General features: G+C 48.5%; 1 protein-coding gene and 1 long non-coding RNA gene across 10 annotated transcripts in view; one reads left to right on the top strand and one right to left on the bottom strand.

The window, feature by feature from the left end:
* LOC148000850 (uncharacterized) overlaps window positions 1-21,611 on the top strand; it is a 66,748-nt gene extending 45,137 nt beyond the window's left edge. For 4 of the 5 annotated variants that reach the window (XR_015638687.1, XR_015638685.1, XR_015638688.1 and 1 more), the window contains 2 exons: window positions 20,403-20,663; window positions 20,839-21,611. This is a non-coding gene — a long non-coding RNA (uncharacterized LOC148000850). Of the gene's footprint in view, window positions 1-19,585; window positions 19,821-20,402; window positions 20,664-20,838 lie in introns of those variants that run through there. The other variant, XR_015638686.1, reaches the window with a different exon arrangement.
* Fam107a (family with sequence similarity 107, member A) lies at window positions 2,708-24,567 on the bottom strand. 5 transcript variants are annotated; one of them, NM_001025129.3, is given in 4 exon segments: window positions 2,708-5,165; window positions 5,868-6,024; window positions 7,398-7,572; window positions 16,681-16,729. In NM_001025129.3, coding segments are annotated over 3 exon segments (435 nt in total). In that variant the 5' UTR covers window positions 7,568-7,572; window positions 16,681-16,729; the 3' UTR covers window positions 2,708-5,057.
* Window positions 24,568-25,619: the final 1,052 nt, after the last annotated feature.

The raw sequence follows: 25,619 nt of genomic DNA, 5'->3' as shown, positions 1-25,619 counted from the left end.
AGTTACATTTCTGTTTTAGCATTTAAATCTTGAGTTGGATGGAAAATGTTTATGTCTGGAACAAATATAAGCAGAATACACTGTGTCCACTATTGGTATGAGTTTCCAGTAACCACTTAACTTTCAGTGACCTTTGGAAGGCTGGCACAAGGGATTCCATTTTGGTGGTTTAAGACATGGTCTAGCCATCAAGACTAGGTTGGCCTCAAAATTGAAACCCTCCATCTCCACCTTCCCACGTGTGGGAATTACAGGCAAATTCTACCATGCTCACTGACTTCATTTCAATCCCGACTCTCTCCCATCTGCCTCATCTCTTCTTTGAACAATATTTTCTAAAGACATTTCTGATTAACTATCTAGTGGATCATTCTCGATTGTATCTGCTAAGGAGAGTAGTCATATAAACACAAAGCCAGGAAAAGATTAGTAAATATTGGAGGGCATCATTTCAGTCAAGTGGTTTCAAAAAATCTTTATATCTCAGATGACTTATACATATATAAAAGAGCCAGGGACAACTAGTATTACTGCAGAGAAAAATTATACACGTGTGTGTGTGTGTGTGTGTGTGTGAGAGAGAGAGAGAGAGAGAGAGAGAGAGAGAGAGAGAGAGAGAGAATAAACTCAGCTTTCCTAAGTTTAGGATCTTTGACTCAGTAGGGTAAAAAGGCCATATTGTTAGCAAACCCCCAAATTTTAGATCTCTTACAAGTCTAGGAAACAGTGTTAGTTATTACAAACATGATGTGTTAATGTATCTCACATACAATAGCAAAACACTTATTTTGTCACAGCAACAGAAACCCTGACTAAGATAGTAGGGGATGATAACAATGAAAGATCAAAATGGGACAAAATATTTAGAGATAGGGGGTCTTGATTTGTATCCTTGGCCAAAAGCCAAAAATGTCCTTTGTCCTGTCTTGAAATGCCAAAAAATATTTGGAGGCCCTTGTTCCAAACCTTTAGGTTTGGTTCTCAAATAATTTTAGGGTCTTGACTTTTGAAGTTGGGAAACGGGGATTTGCAACCTTGGGAGTCACCGAGAAAGAGTCTCATCTCCTGTAAACTCAATAACAGCAGAAAGGCAAATATCAACTTTGCCACTCACTCCTTGGGATCTAAATTGCTGTATAATAAAGTGGAGATATCTGTGCTTTGATTAGGCCCATTAAGGCAAAGCTACTTCCTTCTGCTTAAAAGAATCTGTTTCTCTGGAGTACTCAGGTATGGGGGTAACGTGAATCTGTGCTCCTGGCCTTAGTCACTCATAGTTCAAAATCCCCAGATACCTGTAGCTACAACACATGGCCAACTGATTGGAATTTCAGAGAGAGCAGAGAGGTTGAAGTTAATACAAGAGCTGACTAAGAAGAGAACTTATCTTTACACGAACATGAGGATTTTCACGAGAAAGCAAAGTGTGGAGACATGACCAAAGCAAGACGTTTTTAGAGTTTTTACACAAAGCACAGTATCCTTTAAAGCCTGGTGCGACACAGATCTCTGGACTAGGGGCAGTAAATTCTAGAGATGCCAATGGAAGGTATCTAGAAACCCATAAAAGCAAGTGGAAAAGAAGTTCTTTATTCAGGCTCGGGACAGCTTAGGTGCTGATGTCTTGTGACAAGGCTGTTTGGTATTGTGTGGAGAAAACACTCCTTCCTATGGGACCTCTATGGCTTGCTGCATTGGCCCTTTCTGAAGCTGTCAGGGAAGCCCAACTTTTGGACCTTGTGCCATGAAGCTACCCCTGCAGTTTACGGTGGAGAAACCATAGCTTAGTAGAAAATAAATGTCACACGAGAAAAATCTCATGTTTTAAGTAAGTTTATGGTTCTGTGCTGGGCTGCTTTCATCGTGGCCCTGAGACTGTGAGCTTGGGCGCACACCTGCGACTCATTCCTGCAGGGATTCCTAGTGACCAGTTTGCAGTTTTTGTGCATTTTGAGATGGCCCATGCTCACTTCCTTTAGTAGGATGTAGAGGCCAAGAACTTAGCTGGGGCATCTTTGAGAGAGAGAAAGAGAGAGGTGGGGAGGGAGAGAGGGAGAGAGGGAGAAAGGGAGAAAGGGAGAGAGAGAGCTTGTTTGTGTGTGTGTGTGTGTGTGTGTGTGTGTGTGTGTGTGTGTGTGATGAGACCATGAAGAGAATGAGGGTGTGTGCTGTGTAGCTCCCGAGGAAAGCCTATTCCTGGTCAGCAACAGCTGTGCAGCAAGCGGAGAAGTGAGGCTTGCTAGGTTGGCTGTCACAGTGAAAGGTCAAGGTAAAGAGGGAGCTGGGCACATAGAACCTTCCAGATTGCTTGAAGGACTCCACTGTGAGCCAGCAGAAGGCCCTGTGGCAAGGTCTACTTGAAACTGTCACGGAACAGTCTGGGCAGCTTCACTAAGGAAGCACATGGGCAAAGGCAGCGATGAGGATGGAGCCTTTGCAGCGACCCAGGAAAAGGCAGCACCTTTCCAGGCAACACGTGGCATGCTTCCTGGCACCAGGGAACGGGATTCAGTGACACCAGTGACGAGTTCCAGTTCCCAGGCTGGAATCAGGAAGACAGTGCAGGCCCTGAAGTAAGGAACTTACCCCAACAGGTTTTGTTGGAAAACAGGGGTTCAGCTCTTTAGCCTCACTTACAGGGATTTCTGACCAGGTAGGCAAGGCTGGCCTTTCGCGTCAGTTGGGAACTGTAAGAAACAGACTTACAATGGCTTTACCAAACAGGGATTTATTTTTATTTACATGGAGTTTGGAGACGGGAAAGCTGTTGGCACTTGCTTGGTCAGACGATCAGATCACAGGGTTTGTGGATCTTTTGGCCTTCCCTCAGGTAAAACATGGTTGCTAATGGTCCAGGCATGACATCCTCAATCAAGAAGGGAGAGGCCAAGTGAGGGTTTCAGGAAAGGCATGAGTTCTTCTAGTAGCTCCTGTAGACTTCCACTTCAATTTCATTGGCCATGCCTGGTCACATGCTCAGCCAAACCTACAGAGTTGGCTAGGAGAATGAGAATCTAGATTTATAGTCACAAAGGCAGTGAGAGAGACGGAATTGGGACTAACAGATTCACAGAGTATCAAGGCCGCTACTATGGTTCCCCTGGAAGACCTGCCTTGAGGCCTCTTGTACTTTGGGGGTGTCTCTTTCATACCTTGCCATATCTCCTGGGACTGCCAAGTCCTTTGGGCGGTCCTACTCTATCCCAGAGGCCCCGCCTGTTCCTCTTTACATGTCAGAACAGCAATGGACCTGTAAGGGGAGAACCCCCAACCCTCTATTTAGGAAATACACATCTTCAGCATAATACCTCACCAGCAGATACTTAAGACAGCTTCACTGCATTTAAACCATCGTTTCTCAACCTGTGGGGCATGACCCTTTCATGGGAGGGGGGGGTCACACATTAGATATCCTGCATATCAGATATTTACATTATGATTTTAATAGTAGTAAGAATACAGTTATGAAAAAGCAATGAAAATAATTTACTGTTGGGAGGGGGTTCACCGCAACATGAGAAACTGCATTAAAGGGTTCACAGCATTAGAAAGGTTGAGAACCACTCATTTAGACCTTCAGAGTGAGAAAAACACAGAGAGTCTATTTACACATCTCCATTCACTGTCAGACCCTGTGTCCATCCCACCATCATTTCTTGGAGGCAGATCCACTGGCGCCCCAGCAGGGAAATCCGAGGGTCTGTGGCATGAGAACTTGTGCTTGTCTGGCCATGTTGTTCCCACCAGCAAAGGGCTTAAAAGCTGAGTCATGGATTTCATTCTTCAGGGGAAAGGATTCAGGCCTGGCTTACTCTGTAGATCTTTTAAAAAATGGCATAGGAACAAAAGATTCAAGTATTTGGGTGTTGTGGAGGAAGGGGACTTTGAGGAAGAAGAATGGGTGGGGAAGACCCAGACTAGGGGGAGGGGCAGGGTCTGAGGTGACAGTGCTGGCAATATTGACCTAAGAGTCTACTCCATCACCATGGCAGTGGGGTCTTCGAACTAATATATATATATATATCTTTGCAGAGGAAATCATTGTATAGTTGCTTTCCAAAACACTGTAGAAAGCTAAGGTTATTTTTGGCTAGAATTGTATGATAGTGTGGTTACACTAGTAAGAAATAAAAATTGGCAGTTACAATCCCCTGACCAGGCTAGGGTTTCTCTCTCTCTCTCTCTCTCTCTCTCTCTCTCTCTCTCTGTGTGTGTGTGTGTGTGTGTGTGTGTGTGTGTGTGTGTGTGTGTGTGTGTGTTGGGAATACTATGGATAGTGAGTAAAGAGTTTGGGTGGCTTTAGAGGAGGCTCTGGGAAACTCCTGGTCAGGGAGCCAAGAAAGTTGGATATTTCTAATAAACCACTCTTGGCTGCTTCAGCCTAGCTATGTGTTCAAACCCATGTCCTGGACCATGGAGTATGTTATACATGTAGCTTCCAGGGACTGATCACAGGACTCTCTGATTTGTATTTACAGTAACTTGGCAACATGCTGTTCTAGGCTAGAAACCGGAGCTCTGAGGTGAAGTATGGTTTAGGGAGGGCAGTGGGGAGGAGAAATAAAAGCCAAACTATGAGGCAATCGGGCAAGGCCTAAAAGGGCGTGGCTTGGGCCCCTTCCCACCCTTCCTTGCTACAAACATCTGGTGCTTTCTTTGCTCATTCTGTGATTTCTCAAACAGGTGGCCTTAGGTTAAGCCGGAGTTGAGCTGTTTCCAATGCTAGGAGCTGAGTTGTTCCAAGAAGTAGGCCTTATTGGGCAACTGAAGCAAAATCGAGGGACACATGGCTCTCTTCCTCTTCTGCGGGGAAGTCTCAGTGAGTCAGATCAGGAATGGCACCTCTGGAGGTCTTTCCTGGTAGTGGCTTCCTCTTGGTGCAGGAATGCTAGGTGCTCAGAAAAGTCCAGAGACTTTTCCTGTGGGGTGCGGGGGGTTTTCAGTTTCCCAGGGATAGCTTTCAGGTGTGCCTTGCTAGCATCATTGTGGGCTAGGGTCCTCAGGTTCAGGAGGGCTGGGCCAGAGCAAGTGGCAGGAGCTGCTGAGTGGAGGAAACTCTACAGTGCTCTCTCTTCGCTGGTCAGGGTGGTGATTCTGCGCAGGTTTTCCCGGACTTTGATGAACTCAGGGGCATGGTCCTCTTCTCTCTGTGGTGGGTTTTCCAGCTGGAGCAGAGAAACACAAGGAGTGAATTTGCAAAGTTGGTTGGGGATGGGGTTCCTAAACCCCATGCTATAGTTGGACCCAGGGTCCTGTCAATGGAGAAAGCCTGGGGTGGGTTTTACAAACCATTCCAAAGTTGGGATGTGTATCAGGAGAGTAGACACTTGAAAGAGAGTCAAAAAGATAAACCTAAAGAAACAAACAAACAAACAGATCTACCCTCACGTCAGGAAACATTATCAAAACAGTACGCATGAGGAAATCCCACCATCTCTGAATGTGGGGGTAGGGTGATGTGCAAAAGAACTCTCAAGGGCCAGCCTGGGGTTTTGAGGCTGAGCCTGTTCCTGCTCTGTAACCGGTATCATTCTGGAGAGTGCTCTCCTCTCCCTTAGTGGACCTCATCTCTGCCACTCTCCAAGTCCCCAGCCAGCCCTCCCAGGACACAAGAACCCAGGACTCTCAGTTTACCCACATGGGGACAGTAAGAGCCTCCCACCTATAGAATAGAAATGCCACCTGCTCTCAGAGCAGGGGTGATCAGCAGAACTAACGTCCAGGATGTAGATCTTATAGGAGGCAGAGGGTCTGAGAAGTGTTGCCACTGGAATAGAGTCACACAGTGGGCAGAGGTAGATTCTTGATCCCATGCTGGCCTTCCTCTTGGAGGAGGCTCAGACTGGAGCTGTGTGCCTCCTACCCACCTGGTTCAGTCTCTGCTGCCTTCTCAGCAGCTCCTGCTCGAAGGGGCACTGCATCCGCTTGGCCTCCAGCTCCTCCTCCTTCTTTTTGATCAGCTGATTCCTGCGACGGTGCTCCAGGACCCGCTGCAATTCTGGTTTGCGGTCCATACCCAGGCCCCTGGGGGTGGGGGTGGGGGTGGGGGTGGGGGGAACAGTCAGAATTTTTTCCTAGCCTGGCCCTGACTTTTCCTGTGATACCAATCCCAGGCCGGAAGGGGACGCTCTCACTGCCCCATGCTATAGAGAAAGGCACAGCAGGGCAAGCGCAGGTACAACCAACAGGTGAGTGAGAATTTCATAACAGGCTGCAGAAACTAGGTGGTTGCTGGATATTTTATTAGAGCTTCTGATGACGGAAATGCTAGTCTTCGTTCTCTTAAAATTTCATGGGAATTAATTTCCTTACAAAGATATCAATTTATTCCCATTTTACATGCCAACTTTTTTAAGTCCAGGAGACAAAAAGCAATGCCTGTTTCTCAGTTTTCCTTGATTATCAGTCACACGTAACAGCCTTTAAAGTGTTTCTAATGTTCACATTTTCCTATTTGCATATTAATCCCACTCGTTTTGTTTATCCTTTCCTTGTAGACTATAGTACAGGAATACATGAATATTTCATACTGTATCTCTTCGATATAATTTATTTATATTGCAAATATTTCAGTTTGCTTGAAGCTGTTTTTCATCGTGGTGGTATTTTTGATACTAAAATGAATGACTATTGCCGAAACAACTGAGAACGTGAAAATGTTACAGTATTAATTGGAAACAAACCCACCAAGAGCCTCATGTGCAACGGGTATCTGTGGCATGACTTAGAACGGAAATCACACCAGCTCCAATATAACAACCAGACGGCAGAGGGCGCCACGACGGTCCACCAGCTTCAGGCAAGCCAGGAGATCAGGATCCTCACAACGGAGGATCTTACGCTGGCTATCCCGTGATTACTGATCACAGACGAGCCATAACCCAGTTTCCCCCTTGGCCCTTCTGTTTTACAGCCATGGTCTTCCCCAATAGATGGCTAAGAAAGGGCCATCACCAGTTTTCTCTGCCAATATAACCCATCTACCCCCGGGGTTGACTCTTGCCCCTGCTTTGGTCTTTCTAGATATCATCTCTTCCATGAAGTCATATAGATAGTCCCCCTATCCTAGAAGCCCCTCTGGGGTCCCACATTCATTTAAAGCATCCAGCAACTTTCATTCCCCCTGGGGAGTGCAGAAACTGGGTCTCCGTTTTATTTGTATCTAAGGGCTGGGCGTGATACCCTGCACACAATAAGTATTTAGTAAATTTATGCGGCATCTAAGCACACAGAAAGTAGACAGAGCTTCCAGGTTCACACAGTTTCTTCTGGGGACCCTGTTGGGGCTCCAGGCAATGGGTTTGGGCCACCCCTCCCCCCCAAGAAGAATCTTCCTAAGACCAGAAGGCCTGTGCAGGCAGGGTATTGCTGGGCCAGCCATCTGGGTGCCATCCTACCTTTTGTGGTTCATAAGCAGCTCACGGTGCAGCTCCTGATGGCTTCGAGAGGCCTTCACAGGGTTTAGCAGCTTCTTGGGTTTGATGAGCTCTGAATTCCTCTCTCTGTACTCTGGCCTGGCCATGAGTCCCTCGATGTCAGCCCGCTCCCTCTGGATCTCTGAGTACATGGAGGCTGTAGCGATGGGAGGTAATGTTACTTCAAATATGTCCACATCCCCTTTGGGACACAGAGTTCTCACAGAGACAGTGGCTTCTGAGCAACTTGGGTAAGCTACCTGACCATTGCTGTCTTGCTTTCTGCCTTCTGTTGTGGGACACAGACATCCCACCAAGGTAAAAAGCTTGTTGTGATTATTGGAGATGATGTTCATCTGGGACGTGGGGTACTGAGGTGCAAGGAGACCTAGGCTCACCATAGAGGCTATCATGGGACTGGGGAAATGGTTCATTCAGGGCAGAGCTTGCAACCTGAGTTGGAGTCCCAGCAACCTGGGGAAATGCCTGGCACGATGTGGGAATTCTAGCACCGTGAGGTAGACGCACGGGGAGCTCACAACCAAAGTGCAGATATATGGTCTCTGGTGGTGCTTGGTAGTTTTGTGTCAACATGGCATAGCAGCTAGAGTCATCTGGCAAGGGTGGAGGGAACGGTGGGGTGGGGCAGACCTCGGTTGAGAAAATGCCTCCCTAGGCTGGAGGCAGGCCTGCAGGGCATTTTTCTTAATTAGTGCTTACTGTGGAAGGTTTTAGCACACATGAGCAGTACCATCCCTGGGCTGGTGTTATTGGGTGCTATAAGAGTGCTAGCCTCCTGTGAGCAAGCCATGAGGAGTAAGCCCACTGGTGTGCTGCACCTCTCCATGGCCTCTGTATCAGCTCCTGCCTCCAGGTTCCTGCTCGGTTGGAGTTCCTGTTCTGGTTTCTTTTATGATAACTAGTGATGTTCAAAGTGTGAGACAAATAAACTTTATCCTCCTTAAGTTGCTTTTGATCATGGTGTTGCATCGAAGAAAGAGTAACCCTGACTAAGACACTGACAGAAGAAAAAAAAAAAATCCCAACAGCAAAAGGGACTATGAGTTTCTGCTTTCAACAAATTTGCATAAGAAAATGAAAAGGTGTGAAGTGTGTGTGTGTGTGTGTGTGTGTGTGTATGCATGCACTGCACGCATGCGTGCATGAGCTCACATGCTTGTGTGTAATCTGTAGCAGTTAAAGACAATTTGGATAAATGCTATGGTAAAAGGAAATAACATCCTTTACTGTCCAACTTTCTAGCCATAGTTCTGAAGTTGTGGCAGAGACACAGTTCGCTGTTCTCCACACCAGGGAGTAGTCTGTGAGATGCTGTGTCCCTTTAACAAACTGTTGTCTTGTCTGTCACACTCGTGGGTCCCACTTCTACCAAGTACCTGGATATTTGTCAATGGACTTTAGATTTAGACAGAAAGCCTTCTCTGCCATAGACAGCTCCTGACACTTGAAATGCTTTAGAGAGAGGGAAGGGGACAGGAGAGGAGAGGAGAGGAAGGGGGGAGGGGAGCAGAGGGGAGGGGAGCAGAGGGGAGGGGAGAGGAGAGTTCTATAAAAACAAGTCATGGGAGGACAGCTGCTACCTGGCTGTTAGCGATGATTAGCGGTTCAGAATGATTACACTGAATATTAGGTGCCTCCCTTGTAGGTGGGGCTTTCAGAAGCTCCCTAACCTCTTTTCTGACAAAGGTCTTTCTGCAAAGCCTCGGCTGGTGCTGGCCCTGTAGCTTTCTGTCTACCTTCACGGTGCTAGCAGGACTAACCAGTGTATGTGTTGGCCGACCTGGCTGGTAGGGTCGAGCCTTTTCTGTGTGGTGAACATAGGCAGTGTCTGGTGTAATACACAGTGAGCACTCAGTAACGCTTGTTGGTAATTTGTGTTAGGTAATTGAGGAGAAAACTTTTGAGGCTTTGATCTTGGGGAACCAGAGCCCTAAGTTGGTTTCCATGTGACAATGGAGGTAGCATTGTCCCCACCCCACACCCTGAGATTCCACATTCTCTGTCTCTCTCAGCCTAGGTGGGCCTTGAACCTTATATAATTGAAGATGACATTGAATTTGTAGTCCTTGTGCCTCAGCCTCCAATCCCAGCAATGGAAAACTATCAATCATTCAAAGGTATTTTGGCGGCAGCCAGGTGAAGTGTGAGAGTATCTGCCTGCCTTTTTGTAAAAATCGAAAACATTTTTCCATACAATATATTCCAATCACAGTTTCCCTCCCCGCCACTCTTCCCCACCTTCCCACCCACCCACCTCCACGCCTTCTTCTCTCTCTTTAAAACACAAATGGGCAAATTAAAAAAAAAAAAACAAGGAGCCCAACCGAATCAGAATGAAAACAAAGAAAACAAGCACAGCAGACACATACGCTCACAGACATGCATACACACACATCGAAACCCATAAAAACACGGAATTGGAAACCACAATACAGGAGCCAAAGACCAGTGACAGACAGACACACCATACACACACACACACACACACACACACACACACACACACACACACACAGAGCAATCAATAAGAGATAAAAACTCATTTTGTTTCCCTCAGCCTGCAGTTGGCCGTCTACGCCAGCTTCCCTTAAGCTTCCCTGGCTTCATATGCCCAGGAGATCCCGCTGCAGAATACTAATTTTTCTTTGGCAAGCAGCTGTCAATTGGAGCTGGCCTTCTGATTAGGGATGGGAGTTTGTATCCATTTCCCCTCTCACACTGGGAGGCCATCTAGCTTGGACCTGTGCTGGCATCTGCTTTTTATTGAATTTAGCATTCTTAGAAGCACTTTGGAAATGAGAATTTTAATCATTTCCTTTCTCTCTCTCTTCCTCATGAGGCGGTTTCTTTTCAGGTTTTATCGTAATTGTTTTGATTTTTTTTTTTTTTTTTTTCTGGAGCTGGGGACCGAACCCAGGGCCTTGCGCTTGCTAGGCAAATGCTCTACCACTGAGCTAAATCCCCAACCCCAATTGTTTTGATTCTTAAGAAAACGATTGTGAGGTACCCTGGTTATTTATTTGCTTTGGAGATAGGATCTCTGTAACCTGAGCTAGCCCCAACATTGTGCTATAGCTAAGGATGACCTTGAACTTGTTATTCAAGGTCTAGGCCTATGCCACTGTGCTTGGAATCAAACCCAGGGCTTCATGCATCCTGGACAAAGTACTCTACCAACTGAACTACACCCCCAGACCTCTCTGGTAAATGGGAACACTTGAAAATTACCATCTTCCTCCCTGCCCATCGAGAGAGCATAGTTTTTTAGTTGATGGGGTCCTGTCTTCTGGAAGCCAATATATCAGAATGCCTTGATGCAGATTGTATTTTTGAGATCCCTATTTGGTATCTACTGTTACCGAGTTCTCTGATCTTCATATGAACTCTCTGTAGTACTTCCCATGTCCTCAGCTCCTGTCCTGTCCAAGCTGTCAACACACCACACTTCATATCTCCTTGACTGGCCATTGGCTGTGTCCTCACCCTCTTTGGGCCCCAAGCCTCCCAGTGCGGACGGAGTACTTCTCATCAGCCACACCACCTTTAGAAGAACTCATTGTATGTTGCTAACATGCTAAGACTGCAAACAGAAGCAAGTTACATAACTTTTGGGGAGTTATAAAAAATAATATTAAAATGTAGTATTATAGTTATCTAATAGTATTTTTAAGAAGACATACCTATATATCCAGAGAAACAATAGGAGAGAGATTCAGTTGTGTGGCCAGAATAAATGCACAGAATTAAGAGCTACTATGTATTAGGAACGACCACTGAGAAAGTGTAATTAATGTATGTCATGTATTCTGCAGATGTTTATATTCCTGTCATTCGCCAAGTATTGTGGTAACACTAGATACCCAGAGCCCTGCTCTGAAGATTACGAATGGCTGAGAAAAAGGACCAAGTTCAGCCAGGAGCTGGGGAGGGTCAATATCTGGGCATCCGGAGGGAAGAGGAGGCTGCTCCAGGCCTGGGGGGACAGCTGTCTGGCTCCCGCACCTTGAACAAGCTGGGTCTGTTCTGGAACCACAAAGGCACATTGTGCCCAGAGTGGCAAGCTCTGGTGGTGGAGTATTCCCTGTGAGGGTGGACAGTTGGCTTCAGGTCCGGGAAAGGGCGAGGCAGATTGGATTTCTAGAAGGTCATGCCGGCCGGCAGCCATGTAGGGGAAATGGTCCACAGGCCTCAGGAATTTTTATTTCCTTCACTTCCAGTATGTCGCTTCTGTTTGCCTCTTAGTCTCCTGTCACATTCCAGAGAAACCTCAGGTTGACCTGGCTGACCTCCTTCGCCCGCAGGCCACCCCCTCGGGAAGGTGTGATTTCCAGGGTGACTCTGAGAATACTTGTCTGGTTTAAACCTTCTGTTGCCACTGTCTTAAAATATCTCATACACATTGGAGAGGAGCCCCTCATTTTGTCCTGGGCCCTGAACATGGGGTCCCTTCCACATCAGGTCCATCAGTGGCCAGCCCTGGCGAGCCTCCGAGAGGGCAGCCAGAGCTGCTGCCTTTGCCTCTCTGAGTGCTGAACTCGTGTGTGTGTGTGTGTGTGTGTGTGTGTGTGTGTGTTTGTGTACAGAATGAGGAAGAAAGGGCTCATGGGAACCCTTAGGGTTTAAGAACTGCAAAGTGAGCCTTCCAGCATTTAATTATGATAGACAAAGCTTCTGTGTGAAAGGTTCTTGAGAAGGTCCTGCCATGAAGATACTGTTTAAGGGAGGATTTGGAGCTCTGTGGTCACAAGCTGCCTTACTGCAGGTGCAGCCCTGGTTGTCAATAGGAACCCTCTAATCTTGGGCATCGGACCAGGCACTGCATAACTTCAAAGCAGAAAAAAAAATCTGGATTATCCTGGAGGTCAGGCGGGGCTTCCTGAGGTAGAAATCTGGAGTTACTCCCAAGGCTTCTGGGGTTCTGAGCAACCTAACACTATTCAGGGTGTGGTCACGACAAGGCGACACCCTGGTCAGAAAGAACAGCGCTGAAAGAAAACAGGCTGGCAGGGGCGAGGAAGGGCTGATAAAAGAGGAGTCCCGTGGCTTATGGCTTTAAGGGGAGCTTAGAAGTATTTGACATTCACATCTGGATTTGGATTTTAGCTCCGTCCTCAAACATTGAAGGTTTCTGTACAGACTCATAGGAGTCTGATGCTTGCCCACACCATTGCAAGTTTCTATACTGGAATCTGATGATGCCTGCCCACACCACTGAAGGTTTCTGTACAGAAGTCTGATGCTTGCCCACACCATTGAAGGTTTCTGTACAGGAGTCTGATGATGCTTGCAAGGCTCTTGGCAAATGCCTAGCACTTTGTGCCTAGGTTTTGTGCTGGTTCCCAAGGCTGCTACAGACGGCAATGCAGCTTGTGAGTTGCACTCTCAGGCCTCACCTCCCGTAGATTAAATTATGAATAATGGCCTAGAGTTGTAGTGTGGCCATCTCATTAGCTGCTGTTGCCCTTAAATATATCCTGATCCTACTCTCTTACTTTCCTTGAAAAAGGAAATTAGTTAAGTCACTAGACATTAACCTTGGCTCCATGTCGGGGGTCCTCGGGGCATCGAATCCTACCTTAAAAATTCCAATTCAGTTGGCTTAGAGGTGCAGTCTTTGAGAGGTTTGAAAACTCCTGGGTGATTCAGTAGGCAGCTGTCTTTGTAAGGCAGGAAGAAGGAGGGAAGAAAGGAGGGGGCAGGAAGCATTCAAGCCTCTTTGCTCTGACTAAGTAACTCTAGCTGGCTGTGGCTGGCCAGTCACTACAAGCAGGTCTGGTTGAGGGCATTCTTCTTAGGTCTTTAACCCAGACATCCTCCTCTAGAGAACTGTGGGACAGTGAAAGACACCCTGGTTCTCAGTTGAGGAGATTTGAACCCTGGAGACCCTGAAAGGGCCAGTAGGCGCTTTGCCTGACTCCCAGGAAACCAGGCTGGTCACTGGCCCGCAGCCCTTCATAGATCTGTGACCATCTGTCACATAAGGGAAACACCCCAAGCTCCTTCACAGGTAGAGGACATGACCATAGGTCAAGTAGGCTCAAGACAGATCTCCATTATAATGAGATACCTAAAGGTCTGGAGACTTAGCCAATGAACTTTCCTTCCAGAAACTCTTCCCTGAAAAAGATATTTAATCCCAGGCCCACTCTGAGAAGTGGAGTACAATTTTTCTCATTCCCTATCCACCATCACAATAAATGCCTTGAAACCATGGACTACCTCTTCTTATGGGATCCACGGTGGCAAGCCATTGAGAATCCCTTCGCCTACAGAGCCAGTCACCTAATCTCCCATAGAAGACTTTCCTGCCCTCCCAGCTTCAGCCCTCTACCAAGCCCAAGCCTGATACCCAGGACAGCCAAAGACTTCCCAGCAGGACCAGTTGGAGCATCCCCCCTCCTTTTCCCCCTCTGCCCCTGGCTAGATCGGCCCCCACTCTGTTTCTGCAGCATCCCAGCGGTGCCTGGATGCCCAAGAGCCTAAGAACTGAAGGCTGCAGCGTCCTGTCCTCAGACGGTGCTTCCCTACCCTGGAGCAGTGTCCCGCAGCTTCCCACAGTCTAACACCCACCTGACGGGTCAAACTTCCCGAATCCTGCCTCCCAGAGCAGCCTGAGCCCTGTGACAGAGCAGAAGGACAGAAGTAGGCCCCCTACTCAATCCTACAGAGAATCATGGTGACTGAGGAGGTTCTGTTGGGCACAGAGCTCTGGGACCAGAAGGTTTTGGCTAAATGAGTGGTCTGTATGTCTCTAAGAGGGTCGAAGGGTCACAGGGATAAGAATACAGAAGAGAGACCGGGGCCTCTCATTCTTCACAGGTTCTGTTGGTAACCCAAAAGGTCCCAGGGTTCCTTCCTAAAGACTGAGTCTGGTTCTGGGTGTGCACAGACTGGTGGGAACAGTAGCTTCGATAGCAATCCCTGGTCTTTCCTGGGCAGTGAGGAGAGAGCCGGAGGAGAATGATACTCTTGCTACAGGGTGAAGTTTACACTGAGAACAGCTGCAGGAACCTGGTTACTGCACAAGATCCTTTCATCCCCCTCCCCTTTTTAGGAGGGTTTCACATATCCCCAGTTGGCCTCAAACTTGTTACATAGCCAAGGGTGACCTTGAACTCTTGATTGGCCTGCTTCCACCTCCCAAGGGCTAACACTATAGGCATAGCCACCATGTTCCATTTATGGGGTATCATCGATCCATCTCAGGGCTTTGTGCATGCTGGGTAAGTTCTTGACCAACTGGGCTGAATCCTTATGGTCTTCTTGTCACTTTCTGACTGCATTCCCTCTATCTTCAATGTTCTTATTGTGTTTCTGGTCTATCAGTTACAACACATGACACTGGGTCCACAAAGTGTTCAGGGATTAAAGCAAAAGAAACAATGTAACACATGATCTTAGCTTGTGTGGCCTCAAGCAAACAGCTCCTGCGCTCTCAGCCTCTGACCAGTGGAGATCATGGCCACCTCCCGTCCCCTCAGGTCATTAGAATGTGAGACCTTGTGGTGTGCACACTGTAGTTTGTAGACTACCTGGCTGAGTAGGCAGACTGTGAACCTCTTTCTTGTCCTGCATGTTTTGGAGTGAGCACGGGACTTGGTCTGACTCTCATGATTATCTTGAAGGCAACTCATTTTGTAGTTGAAGAAATCAGGGCTTATCAAGCTAAGGTACACGCCAAGTACTTAGCAAAGCCAGGATTGTTGGACTCCAAACCTAGTACTCTTTCTACCATAGAACTGTCTCCTAGGAATGGCATGTTTTTGACTCAACAGAACCAATTTACAGCCCTTTGCTCTCTCTCTCTCTGTATACTCAATAAACCCCTGTGAAGAGGAAGGCTGAGAACATGATGGCCAGAGAACCAGACAGTGAGAAACGCAAGCACTGCCCTGCTGCTTGAAGCAGCTTTTTCCTGTCAGGCCTGTGGCCAGGTTTCAACCCCCAGTTCCTCTAAACCTTTCTGGTTCAGCATCAGCAGGGGGGCTTTGAGAAGCACTGGCAAGAGAAGGAGAAACATTCAGAAAAATGACAAGCTGGCTGCCACATGTCCTGCTTGCTCTCTCCTCCCTGTGGGTGGTATGCATTTGTAGCTCAATGGCTGGCCAGTAACCTAAGAACGCATTTGGCAACAGCTCTAGGTCTCCCTGCAGACTCAGGTCAATCTTCTTCGTCTTGGAGCCACCTATCCATTTAGGCAAGAAGGCTCCAGACTACTTCAGGTCTTGGTCCCCTGGATCCGTTTCACCAGAGAAAAGAAAGGTTGGATTTGAAGGGTGAGGCCTATAGGGTCCATAGCAAGGCTGGGGATTGTGCCCTGCTTTTGAGCAGGAAGCAGCGTGAGTGGATGTCCCATACTGCTATCCTTGTGATCTGATGACAGCTGTTGCACCTGGCAGCTGGCTCAGGGAAAAATCACAGCAGGGGTTGCCAGACTTCACAGTGAGGAAGCCATCAGGACCCAAGCACCCAGAAACCCATGTGTGTGGGAGGACTGTTTCAAATTTAGAGCCCATCCCACTAATAGCAGCTTCCTAGTGACAGGCAATCCCCTGATCCCTGGATCCCTGATTTCTCTAGTCCCAGACTGGCCGTGTACCACGTGATGAAGCTAAGTCCATCGGCAAGGCGGGAATCACCCATAGCCTGCATTCTCAGTACAGGCTGAGTAATGAGCTATTCGTCTAGTTTCCGACTCAAAACTCTCAATAAACTGAGAAGGTGGGCAACCCCTTCTTAGGAACAGACCTCAGAGACGTCGTCTGATTTCTCCAGATCACATAGCCAGTGTGTGAGGTAGCCAGAATCCGAGCTGAGCTTTGGTACCCAAATCCAAGTTCTGTGCTTTTCTCATTGCATATAGAACCTGGACTATCTGCTGATTGTGTCTATCTGTCCTCTATTAAGTGAACCCTCCTTGCTGACCCTACATACCCCTACTGTGTAATGATGGATTTAAGAGAGGCTGTAGCAGATGTTAAATTCCTCTCAGTGTTTAGAAGTAAAAGGTCAACCAGACTGCCGGGTTGTAACTGAGAGCCTACTTAACCCTCTATCTCCCACCCCCACTTCACATCCCTGCCTCTTCTCACCTCAGTAAGGCAGGGTCCCAGTACCTACATTTTGAAGGGCTTAGTTGCTGGGACAGCTTGCTCCGATGCTCTTAGGTCATCTCCTTCCCACCACCTTCTCCTAGAACACACTCAGCCTAACAGATGTGAAGCAGAATAGATCAGAGTCTTACTTCTCTACAGGTCCGGGGCTGTGAGCTCCTTGGCAGTGTCTGGGCTGCGAGGTCCTCTGCAGGTTTCAGACTTAGGGAGTGCTAAGCCAGTCCCAGATGGCTGAGGCAGCCACCCCCAAAGGGCGGGCCTTAAACCCCCAAGATGGGAGGCAGTTTTGCATTCCCATTTATTCTGATAGCAATGAAAAAGAACTGTTGCTATAGAAACCGTTATTTTACTTGGTGAGTGGCCGTGTCCGAGACTCAGAACACCATGTCCAAGCCACCCTGATTGAGAGGCACCAATAAATACCCGTGTTGTCAGATTGATGAGGAATATGACTCACACCAAGCTTTGTTCTGAACAAGGCGGCTCCTGGCTTCTGAGGAGGAATTTCCCTTGTTTGTATGGGAGGGAATTCCAGCACTTCCCCAAAGGAGGGGAGGGGAACCACGCTTCCTGCTGCAGTGAGGGATTCTTTAGAACTTGGCTCTTGGATACTAGCAGGGAGAGAACTATACCCAGACAGTTCTTGGCAGCCCTGCAGGCTTAGGTGTAAGAAACATTGTGAAGTGAAGTGGTCATCTACAAATGTGTTGGGCACATGGACAGCCAGAGCATTTGGGAGGCAGAAGGAGGTGGATCTCTGTGTTCAAGGCCAGCATGGTCTACAGAGAGAGAGAGTTCCAGGATAGCCAGGACTACACAGAGAAACCCTATCTCAAACAAACAAACAAACAAACAAACAAACAAACAAACTTCACACAATTAATTTCCACAGAAGAACCAGCAGGATGTAGTCCAGGAAAAGGGCAGCGGATAGATTTGTACCTAGCCCACTCTGATCCTAGTCCCTTCTGTACTTTGGCTTTCCTGTGTGTGTCGGCTGCGCGTGACCTCAATGAGATGGTGTTCATTAAAGCAGCCTTCAGAGAACTGTCATGTGCTAAAGGCAGAGCCCCAATGTGCATGCCTGTGCCTGGCCACAATGAGAGTGTGCGCAAAGAGAAGCTGTGGGCTTGGGCAGAACCCCAAAGCCAATCTAGGTGCTTGTAGATCAAAGGCCTTCTCTGCACCTCTGAACTAGCTACTGCTCGAGCCTTGGGCCCATTCTGTCGTTTGGCATTATTCTCTGTCCCCCAACTGAGGAAACCAGCCTCTGCCAGTGAGACTAGGCCTGTACCCCAGTTTACTTTCTCATGGAACTTTGGTCGGTCAAGAGCGATGAGGTTCAGGTCACACACATCACAGGTAGGCAGACATATTCCACACGCAGTTTGAGTTCATTTTGGCCCTAGGATCTGTTCATGTAGTCAATATCTAATATGTATGTGTATATTTCCTGGCATGTTCTAAGTGGGCGTATGATGGGAAAGCAACAGAGAGAGACAGTACCCCTGTTCTCAGGGGATCCACATTCAGTGTGTGTGTGTGTGTGTGTGTGTGTGTGTGTGTGTGTGTGTGTGTGTGGTGTGCATGTGTGTGTAGTGTGTGTGTGTGACAGTAGATAAAAAGACATACAAGAAAATGTCAACCAGTGATGTATGACTGTAGAAAGGCTGAGTAAGGAAGGGCAGTGACTGGAAGCTTGGGAAAGGTGGGCGCAGACAAGGAGTCATTGCTTATGTGGGACAAATGTTTAGGGTGAGCACAGCTAGTGTCAAGGCTCTGGAGTGGGAATGAACTGGGAATGATAGAGGGAGGCCAGTAGAGCCAAGGTGGGGAAGGACGGAGATGGTGGAAGGGCCTGAGAAAGGGAGATGCAGGAGGGACCACTCTGAAGCCACAGAAACTTAAGAGCCACCCATTCTTGGGCATGAGAAATGCTCTAGGAATAACGTGTAGTACTCTATGTCTATTGCTCCCAAGTCTGCCTTTCTGGAAATCCCTGGAATAGTGGCCTCCCCCAGTTTCCCACCCTGGCTGCTCCATTTTACTCCTGGCCAAATAGGACGACAGAAGTCTCGTATGGGCTGGGGGTGTATCTTAACTGTAGAATGCTTGACTAGCATACAGGAAGCCTTGGGGTCTATTTCCGGCATTGCATAAAACTGGGTGTGGAGGTTCATACCTGTAATCAGACGATCCTCAAGTCCATCAGCTCCATAGCCAGTTCAAGACCAACCTGGGCCACATGGAATCTTATTTAAATTATTTGATTATTTATTATTTGATTATTAAATTTAATAATCAAACCAAGGACTTGTCAAATCGCCATTGCTATGCCTGCTCCCTTTATCTTATTGTACAAAGAAGCAGTTGGGCATGTCTTGGGGGGGGGGTTGGTGGCCCATCAGAACTGACCTTGGTGCCTTGTGACAGCTGAGGATCTAAAAGCCCTAAATAGGGACCTGACAGCTTCTACTCCTCTCCAGAAAAGACAGAAGCCCACATCCCAGTCCATTCTAGAGGAAGTGGCTCTGAGAGTCCCCATACTGGCCACTCCCTGTTCTAGAAAGTCCTGGTAGCTGGTTCAGGACAACAGATGGCCAAGGACAATTAGGCGAGAAACCTCGAGGCAAGGTGCCATTTTCTCTGTGCAGTCATAATTCTCTCTGTTGCTCCAACTAAGGCTTTTGCCAGAGCCCAGCTTGGATACAGACCCAGAGGCTCACCCACTAGGCTGGCAGGGGCCTTCCCTTATTCTTAGGGATCCTGACTTCCGTCCCAGTACTGAGCTGTTTGCTATGGATTAGACAGAGGCTCAGTGTGAAGGCTTAGTCTCCAGATGTGCTATTGACAACTAGTCATGATGGCCTTACCCTCAGCAATAGATCAATGGGGTCACAGTTGAATGGGCTGTCAGAAGGGAGGGAGTAGGTCTCTGGGAGAGGGTGACTTTGGGTACATTTTATCCCTGTCCCACACCCTTGGACTCCATGTGGTAAGCACCTCTACCATGTTTCTGTCTTGTCATGGTCTCAGAAGCCATGGGAGCTGTGCTCAAAAACTACAGCTGACCTGAAGACATCCAAAGTATCCATGCCAGGAGCCTGCAGTGGTTCTTCCTGTCCTGTGTGAGCGCTCATGACACTGCACAGGAGATGGGCAATCAGAGACACCACTGTTCAAACCACAACTGTCCACAGGACAAATAACGGCACCTTCCGTGGGGTGCAGCCAACCGGCATGTCAACCTAGAAAGGATGTGCCCTGCACGGTAGGGAAAACATGTAGTATCACCCCCCCACCCCCTTTTAAATGCATACATAGAGAACCCATTTCTGTGTAAACAAATCTGTCAGCAGTGGTCAGTTCTAGGAGACTAAATCTCAAATGGCATAGCTAGGTATGACTGGAGTATGAAAACCAGGATGGGGGTATGCTCACAGGTGACCAGTCAGAACTTTCCATAGGAACCTAGACAGGGGAGTGAGTGCGTATGTATGTGTGTCTGTCTATCTATCTGTCTGTCTGCCTGTGTTTCTGAGGCTTGAAAGCAGGACCCTGGGCATGCTGCATAAGTGATTTACCTCTGAGGCCCTCCCAGGCCCAGGAATAGCGATTTTCTATACGCCTCTCAGGAACCCTTGGTATTTATATTTTCAAACTACCCTCTGATAAAATAAAGTTATAAGCCCTTGTTCTTTTGTTACTACTCTGTAATGTTTGTGGCTTAATAATGAACAAACCCATCTCTACATCGCTTCTCCTCCTCCTCCTGCTCCTCCTCCTCCTCCTCCTCCTCCTGGTCCTCCTCCTCCTGGTCCTCCTCCTCCTCCTCCTTCTTCTTCTATCATAGGAAAGCACCTGACTGAAATCAGCTTGAAATCCTGTGTGGGCACCTATGTTCACTTGTAATATGGAAGGACAGGACTTATGAACCTGTCAGGAGTGATCCAGAAATCTTCAGGGTTCAAGGTGGAGCCGCTGCCTCTCTGCCCCTTGCTTTTCTTCTCTTTAGAAGTTGACGGGCAGAATTCTCACTCAGCCCCATAGTGGGCTGGGGGGACCGAAGGAGACTGCCACGCCTCCCTGCCGCACTCAGCCCTGGTGCCTGCTGGTATGAGAGGAAAGTGTCCTGAAGACGGGGGTGGGGGGCTGGGGTTGGGGGGGGTAGGGTGGGAGCGTGGGGAAGTGGGGTGTGTGTGTGGGGTGCGGGGGGGGGATAGGTTGAGTGCGGTCATTCCCTGCTGTGGTGCAGGGAAAATGTTCCAAACAGCTTTCTTTCTTTTCAGTCTAGTTTACTTCAGTCCAGTAGCATCAAAAGCAATTCAGCTGGGCCTGCAAACATCAGAGAAGTTTCCACAGCAACTCGAAACTTCTCCCTTGGCCCTGTGTTTTGGAGTCTCAATCTCCAAAGAAGCCCACTGAACAGTCCCTGGATCAAAGTGGCCGCCTCTCTGGCTACTCTGGACATATTCTGCTGAAAGGACCTTGGGGGACACGGCGGGGCGGGAGGGGGGGAGGAGCTCGCTGGCGGTAGAGCTTGCCACGGAGCCCACAGAGAGATTGTAAATTGGTGAAGAGTTGCCTTTCCAAGTTTGAACTGGGAAATTTTTACCCTGGAGGAAGGGATTTCAAGCGTGAACGCAGGAAGTGGAGCAGGGCAACAAGAACCAAGAGTCCTTTTTTTTTTTTTTTTTTTCCTGAAAGCTGGCTCTGAACCTGCTGCCACTGGTTTAGTGAATTTGGTCTCTAAGAGTGATCTTACCCTTATTTTAGTTTTCTTGTTGTGAGAAAAGCTAGGATATAGTCTCATGCTCTCTCTCTCTCTCTCTCTCTCTCTCTCTCTCTCTCTCTCTCTCTCTCTCTCTCTCTCTCTCTCTCTCTCTGCTTATGGGCATGTTGAGAAGATCATAGTAAGCCATATAATTTCAGAATGCCCATGTTGGTAGAGAGCAACACTTCTAGAATTTGAATTTCAGAGAAGCAATGGAGTTGTTCAGTACAACCGCATCCATTTTACGTCTGGAGCTATTTACAATAAAGTCTTCCTATGAGGTTCAAATCGCACCAGGGTCCAGACTTTTCTTCGTTTGTTTTGTTGTTTTATAGCGTAGTGCTCCTTGGTAGCGGTAGTGGATTGGAGGTTTTCTGCCCCCTGGTGGCTAACGAAGTATACACCACTTGGGGTAGTACCCTGTAATTTACACTGCAGGAGAGAAAGAAGCCTTTTTTCCTATGGTGAAAGTAAAACTTGCCAGGGAGACATTTTTCAGAGGACGATAAATAGCTTTTCAGGTATGAGTAAGCATACGTTATATCACAGAGAGAGTCCTTCCAGGCACAGAGAGAGAGAGGTTATGAGTATCTGGTGCCAACCTTGATACCAACCCTGGATCCGTGGCTGGCTGACTTTCAGCTAGCCCTCCTCAATCTCTAAAGCGGGGCATTGTTCTGATGAACAGAGGGCACAGGACATGGAAACCTCGGGGCCCAGTCGGGCCACCTGCCAAAGTGGCAGCTACTATCTCAATACCACACGTGACTGCATCAGAGTTCCCAATCAAGTGAAAAAGATTGGAAATTCATTAGGAAGCAAACGAACAGGTCAGCTCTCCGGGGGGGGGGGGGGCGCGAGAAAGCAGCTCTTCCAGTGTGACTAGTAGATGGTTGTGGCAAGGAGGATTATGGGGCAAACTTTTGATTCTTGCATTCGTTGATTAGCTGTGGCTGTGCACATGGCTGTTATGGTTGCTTTTGTTGGAGACAGGGTCTTGCCACGTCACATGGGCTGGCCTGGAAGTCGCTAAGCAGCCCAGACTGGCCTTAGGCTTGCAACGATTCTCCTGAGTGGCACTATAGGCCTCCGTGTTTTTCTAGTAGTGTACTCTTGGGTGAGGCTCAAGGCTGCTGTCCAAGGATACAGCTGCTCTCTCCCATTGCATACTGTATTCTCCTGGGGACATCCAAAGGGCACCTCACTCCCGTTCTCCTGTTTTTCCTTGTGTTGGACAGTAGGGGGAGCAATTCCTGAGTTCATGGCTGTAGATTTGAATCTCAGCGTCACCCTTAACTGTGTCTGTGTTGTCTTAGACAAATCGTGCTACTATCTGAGTTCCAGTTTCCTCATTTTCCAACAGGAGTGGGTATTGCTTACATCTCTAGGAGGAAGAAGTCATACCTGCTCTAACTATCAACACATCCTGTGTCCCCCACAGGGCGGAGTGCTTAGTAGAGGCCAATAAACATCAGATGGAGGAGTACAGGAGTGAACTGGGTTGGCCAGATGACAGGGACGGTGACAGTAGTGGATGGCCAGACGTGTTGCCATTGTTTCTGTCCTAGGGAGACAGGCTGACTTTGGAGAAGTAACCCCGAGTCTCAAAGTGTTTTCTCCCTCAGAGAAGGGCAGAAAGATGCTTTAGCAGACTGTGGGTGGCTGCTGCAGCTCTCTGGGGCTATCTGCTTACTAAGAGGATGTTTAGCGGGTCCTGCTAGAATTGTGACGGTAGAACTGGACACTGTTTCTATTGAGTGCTTCATATGTAAATACCTAATCCTTAAGGAGGCCTCTGACTACGTGGGGTGGGGGTGGGGGAGAGGACGGACCGCCTGTGACCCCGGAGCTCTGACTTACCTGCTGTAAGCTGAGAAAGGCCAAATAGCAGTTCCAGCAAGAGACAGTGCAAGGCCTTCCTTTTAGAGATCGTGCAGCCAGCTTTTATGTGAAAGTTAACCTCAACATTGAGAACTGAAATCTGATTCCTTGATTAGGGGTTGCTGGCTCGACGACACGGTTGAGTTAGACCCTACCCCCAAGAAGGTGCTGTTGGTTCTGAAACCTTAGCCAGGTATTGTCTGGGGGCTTAAGGCAACCCTTGTTCAAACTGCTAACTAATTTGGTGGGCGTTGTCTCTCGCGGCAGGGGAGGGGCACGGCAACCCTGAGCTCTAGGCACCCTGGGGACCTAGGCAGGCGTCGCCACCGCAAAATGCGTTGCCGACCCAGCCACCTTAGTACTTCTGGCTTCATAGGACTGACCACTAGCTGAGACCCGCTTCTTGCCCAAGGCAAAAGGCAGTTGGGCAGGGGGCCAAGTCCCTTTATATTTTCGAATCACTTCCCCAGGAGGGCAATTTTCACCATCCCCCAAACCCTGACCAGTAGTTTAGTTTCTGAAGGAAAGAAACACCTTAAGCCCCCATTGAAGGCATTTTCTCCCTCTGTATCTATATCGCGATATTTTTCCAAATTATTTTAGCGGACCATATATTCATTTATTTTATTATTTGGATAAAAGACTTCCAAAGTGTGCCTATTAGAAAATACAATGCTTATCTGCGCATAAGCAAGCAAAAAGTTAGAGACGAACACCTGCCATTAACAAAATTCAAAAGTCCGCTGTATGTCTCCTTCCCAGTTGTGTCCACAGTCAGCAAATGCTTTCTGAGCTGCCTGGAGCACGCCGTTCCCTCATCATAGGCAACCACCCACGGGACAACCAGGGTCCCTGGTCCGTGGTGGGCTGGGCTCATGAATTTTCTTCATCCACCCCCCACCGGACTTTCCCCTTCTTTCAGACCTATCAACCACCCTCGCTGCGTGCTGAAAGCTCTTGGATTGGGGACCCTGCCTGGCATCAGCCCTGGCAGGGACCTCGCGGGATCTCTGCAGGCAGGACACGTAGTGTTGTCAGAAGTTTGTGCTTGTGCACGCGCATGCGTTTCCGCACTTAGGAAGAGGGCATGGATGAAAGAGGAGAGAGAAGAAACGGAAGGACAAGAACAAGCAGTGATGAAGAAACGTCAAAGCCTTGAGAGATGTGAAGGAAGAAACCTGGCGCCAAGGAAGGAAGGACCAGGGGCACTGCTGTCTGCAGAGGGTGGTGGTGAAGTTCCCTCTTACCTGACCTGAGCAGCACCGCTCGGTAGAGCCCGGTGGCCTTGGCGGGCGGTTTGGCCCACTCGCTGAGCTTCTGCGCCATGCCCTGCGCTGTGAATTCCCACCGCCGAGCCTGGACTGAGGGCTTGTGCAGCGTCTCACTCGGTGATAGTGACGCGCCCGGCTGCTCCACCCGCCGGAGATCTGGTTACTGTGGGCTGTGTGAGACCCAGCCTGCTTCCCAGATCTGCGTAGGGTGTGCGGCCGTGTGGGAGGGCCAAGGGGGCACAGGCAGTCTCTGTGCCCAGGGACGCGGGAGGGTGTCCGGACACTCTTGCAGCATCACACAGAGTGCTGCCAGCATGGCCTCCTGCCCACCTCGCCCGGTTCTTGGCCACCGGACTCTGTGAGAGCTGCAAGCAGGTATGGGATTAGGAAGTGCCATTCCTGGGATCTGTTCCCAGCTGAGCTGGTGAAGAGAGGCCCAGGGTCCTCATCTGAGATGCGCAGAGATCCACGGTTCTTCACTCACCGGTTACACGGTGAGGCTTGGCAGGTGTAAGAGGAGGTGCTTAGAACCTGGCGGGTTCAGAGCAGACGCCATGCACCATACTTTCAAAGATGACTTGTGATGTGAGGATGTTTCTCACCTGGTAGAGTGCTCATGTGAAGCCCTGGGTTCGAGACCCAGCATTGCATAAAACCCCGGGATGGCGGTGCACACCTGTTACCCTAGAATTTAAGAAGCGGAGGTAAGGGCTGGAGAGATGGCTCAGCGGTTAAGAGCACCCGACTACTCTTCCAGAGGTCCTGAGTTCAGTTCCCAGGTGGCTCACAACCATCTGTAAAGAGATCCGATGCCTCTTCTGGTGTATCTGAAGACAGCTACAGTGTACTTATATATAATACATGAATAAATATTAAAAAAAAAAAGAAGCGGAGGTAAGAGGATCAGGAGTTCAAGGTCTTCCCCAGTCTGAGGCCAGACTGGGCTACAAGAGAGGTGTCTCAAAACACAGTCAAGTAAACAAACACACCTCAAAGATTTGAGGGGTGCTGTGAAGCTGGGACATTGCTGGGGTAGAGAAAAGTGACTAGGACTCTTCGAGTCCGAACTGATTTCTTTTGGCTTTGTGATATCTCTTAAACAGCCAGAGAAGACCAATGGAAGGGTCGATGGGGCAAAATCCAC

Source organism: Rattus norvegicus, chromosome 15, assembly GCF_021556685.1.
Source record: "Rattus norvegicus strain SHRSP/BbbUtx chromosome 15, alternate assembly SHRSP_T2T, whole genome shotgun sequence".
NCBI classification, from domain to species: Eukaryota; Metazoa; Chordata; class Mammalia; order Rodentia; family Muridae; genus Rattus; species Rattus norvegicus.
The sequence above is the reverse complement of the archived record's forward strand: the minus strand, read 5'-3'. Positions and strand labels throughout refer to the sequence as shown.

What these genes read in the sequence shown, in the direction of transcription:
- Fam107a (XM_087586016.1), bottom strand. Translation starts at nt 24,530, where the DNA reads ATGGCGCAGAAGCTCAGCGAGTGGGCCAAACCGCCCGCCAAGGCCACC. An exon ending in AGCGGTGCTGCTCAGGTCAG is followed by an intron (nt 7,573 to 24,451) that starts GTAAGAGGGAAC and finishes CCATCGCTACAG; the next exon opens with CCTCCATGTACTCAGAGATC. An exon ending in CTGCTTATGAACCACAAAAG is followed by an intron (nt 6,025 to 7,397) that starts GTAGGATGGCAC and finishes CCCCACCCCCAG; the next exon opens with GGGCCTGGGTATGGACCGCA.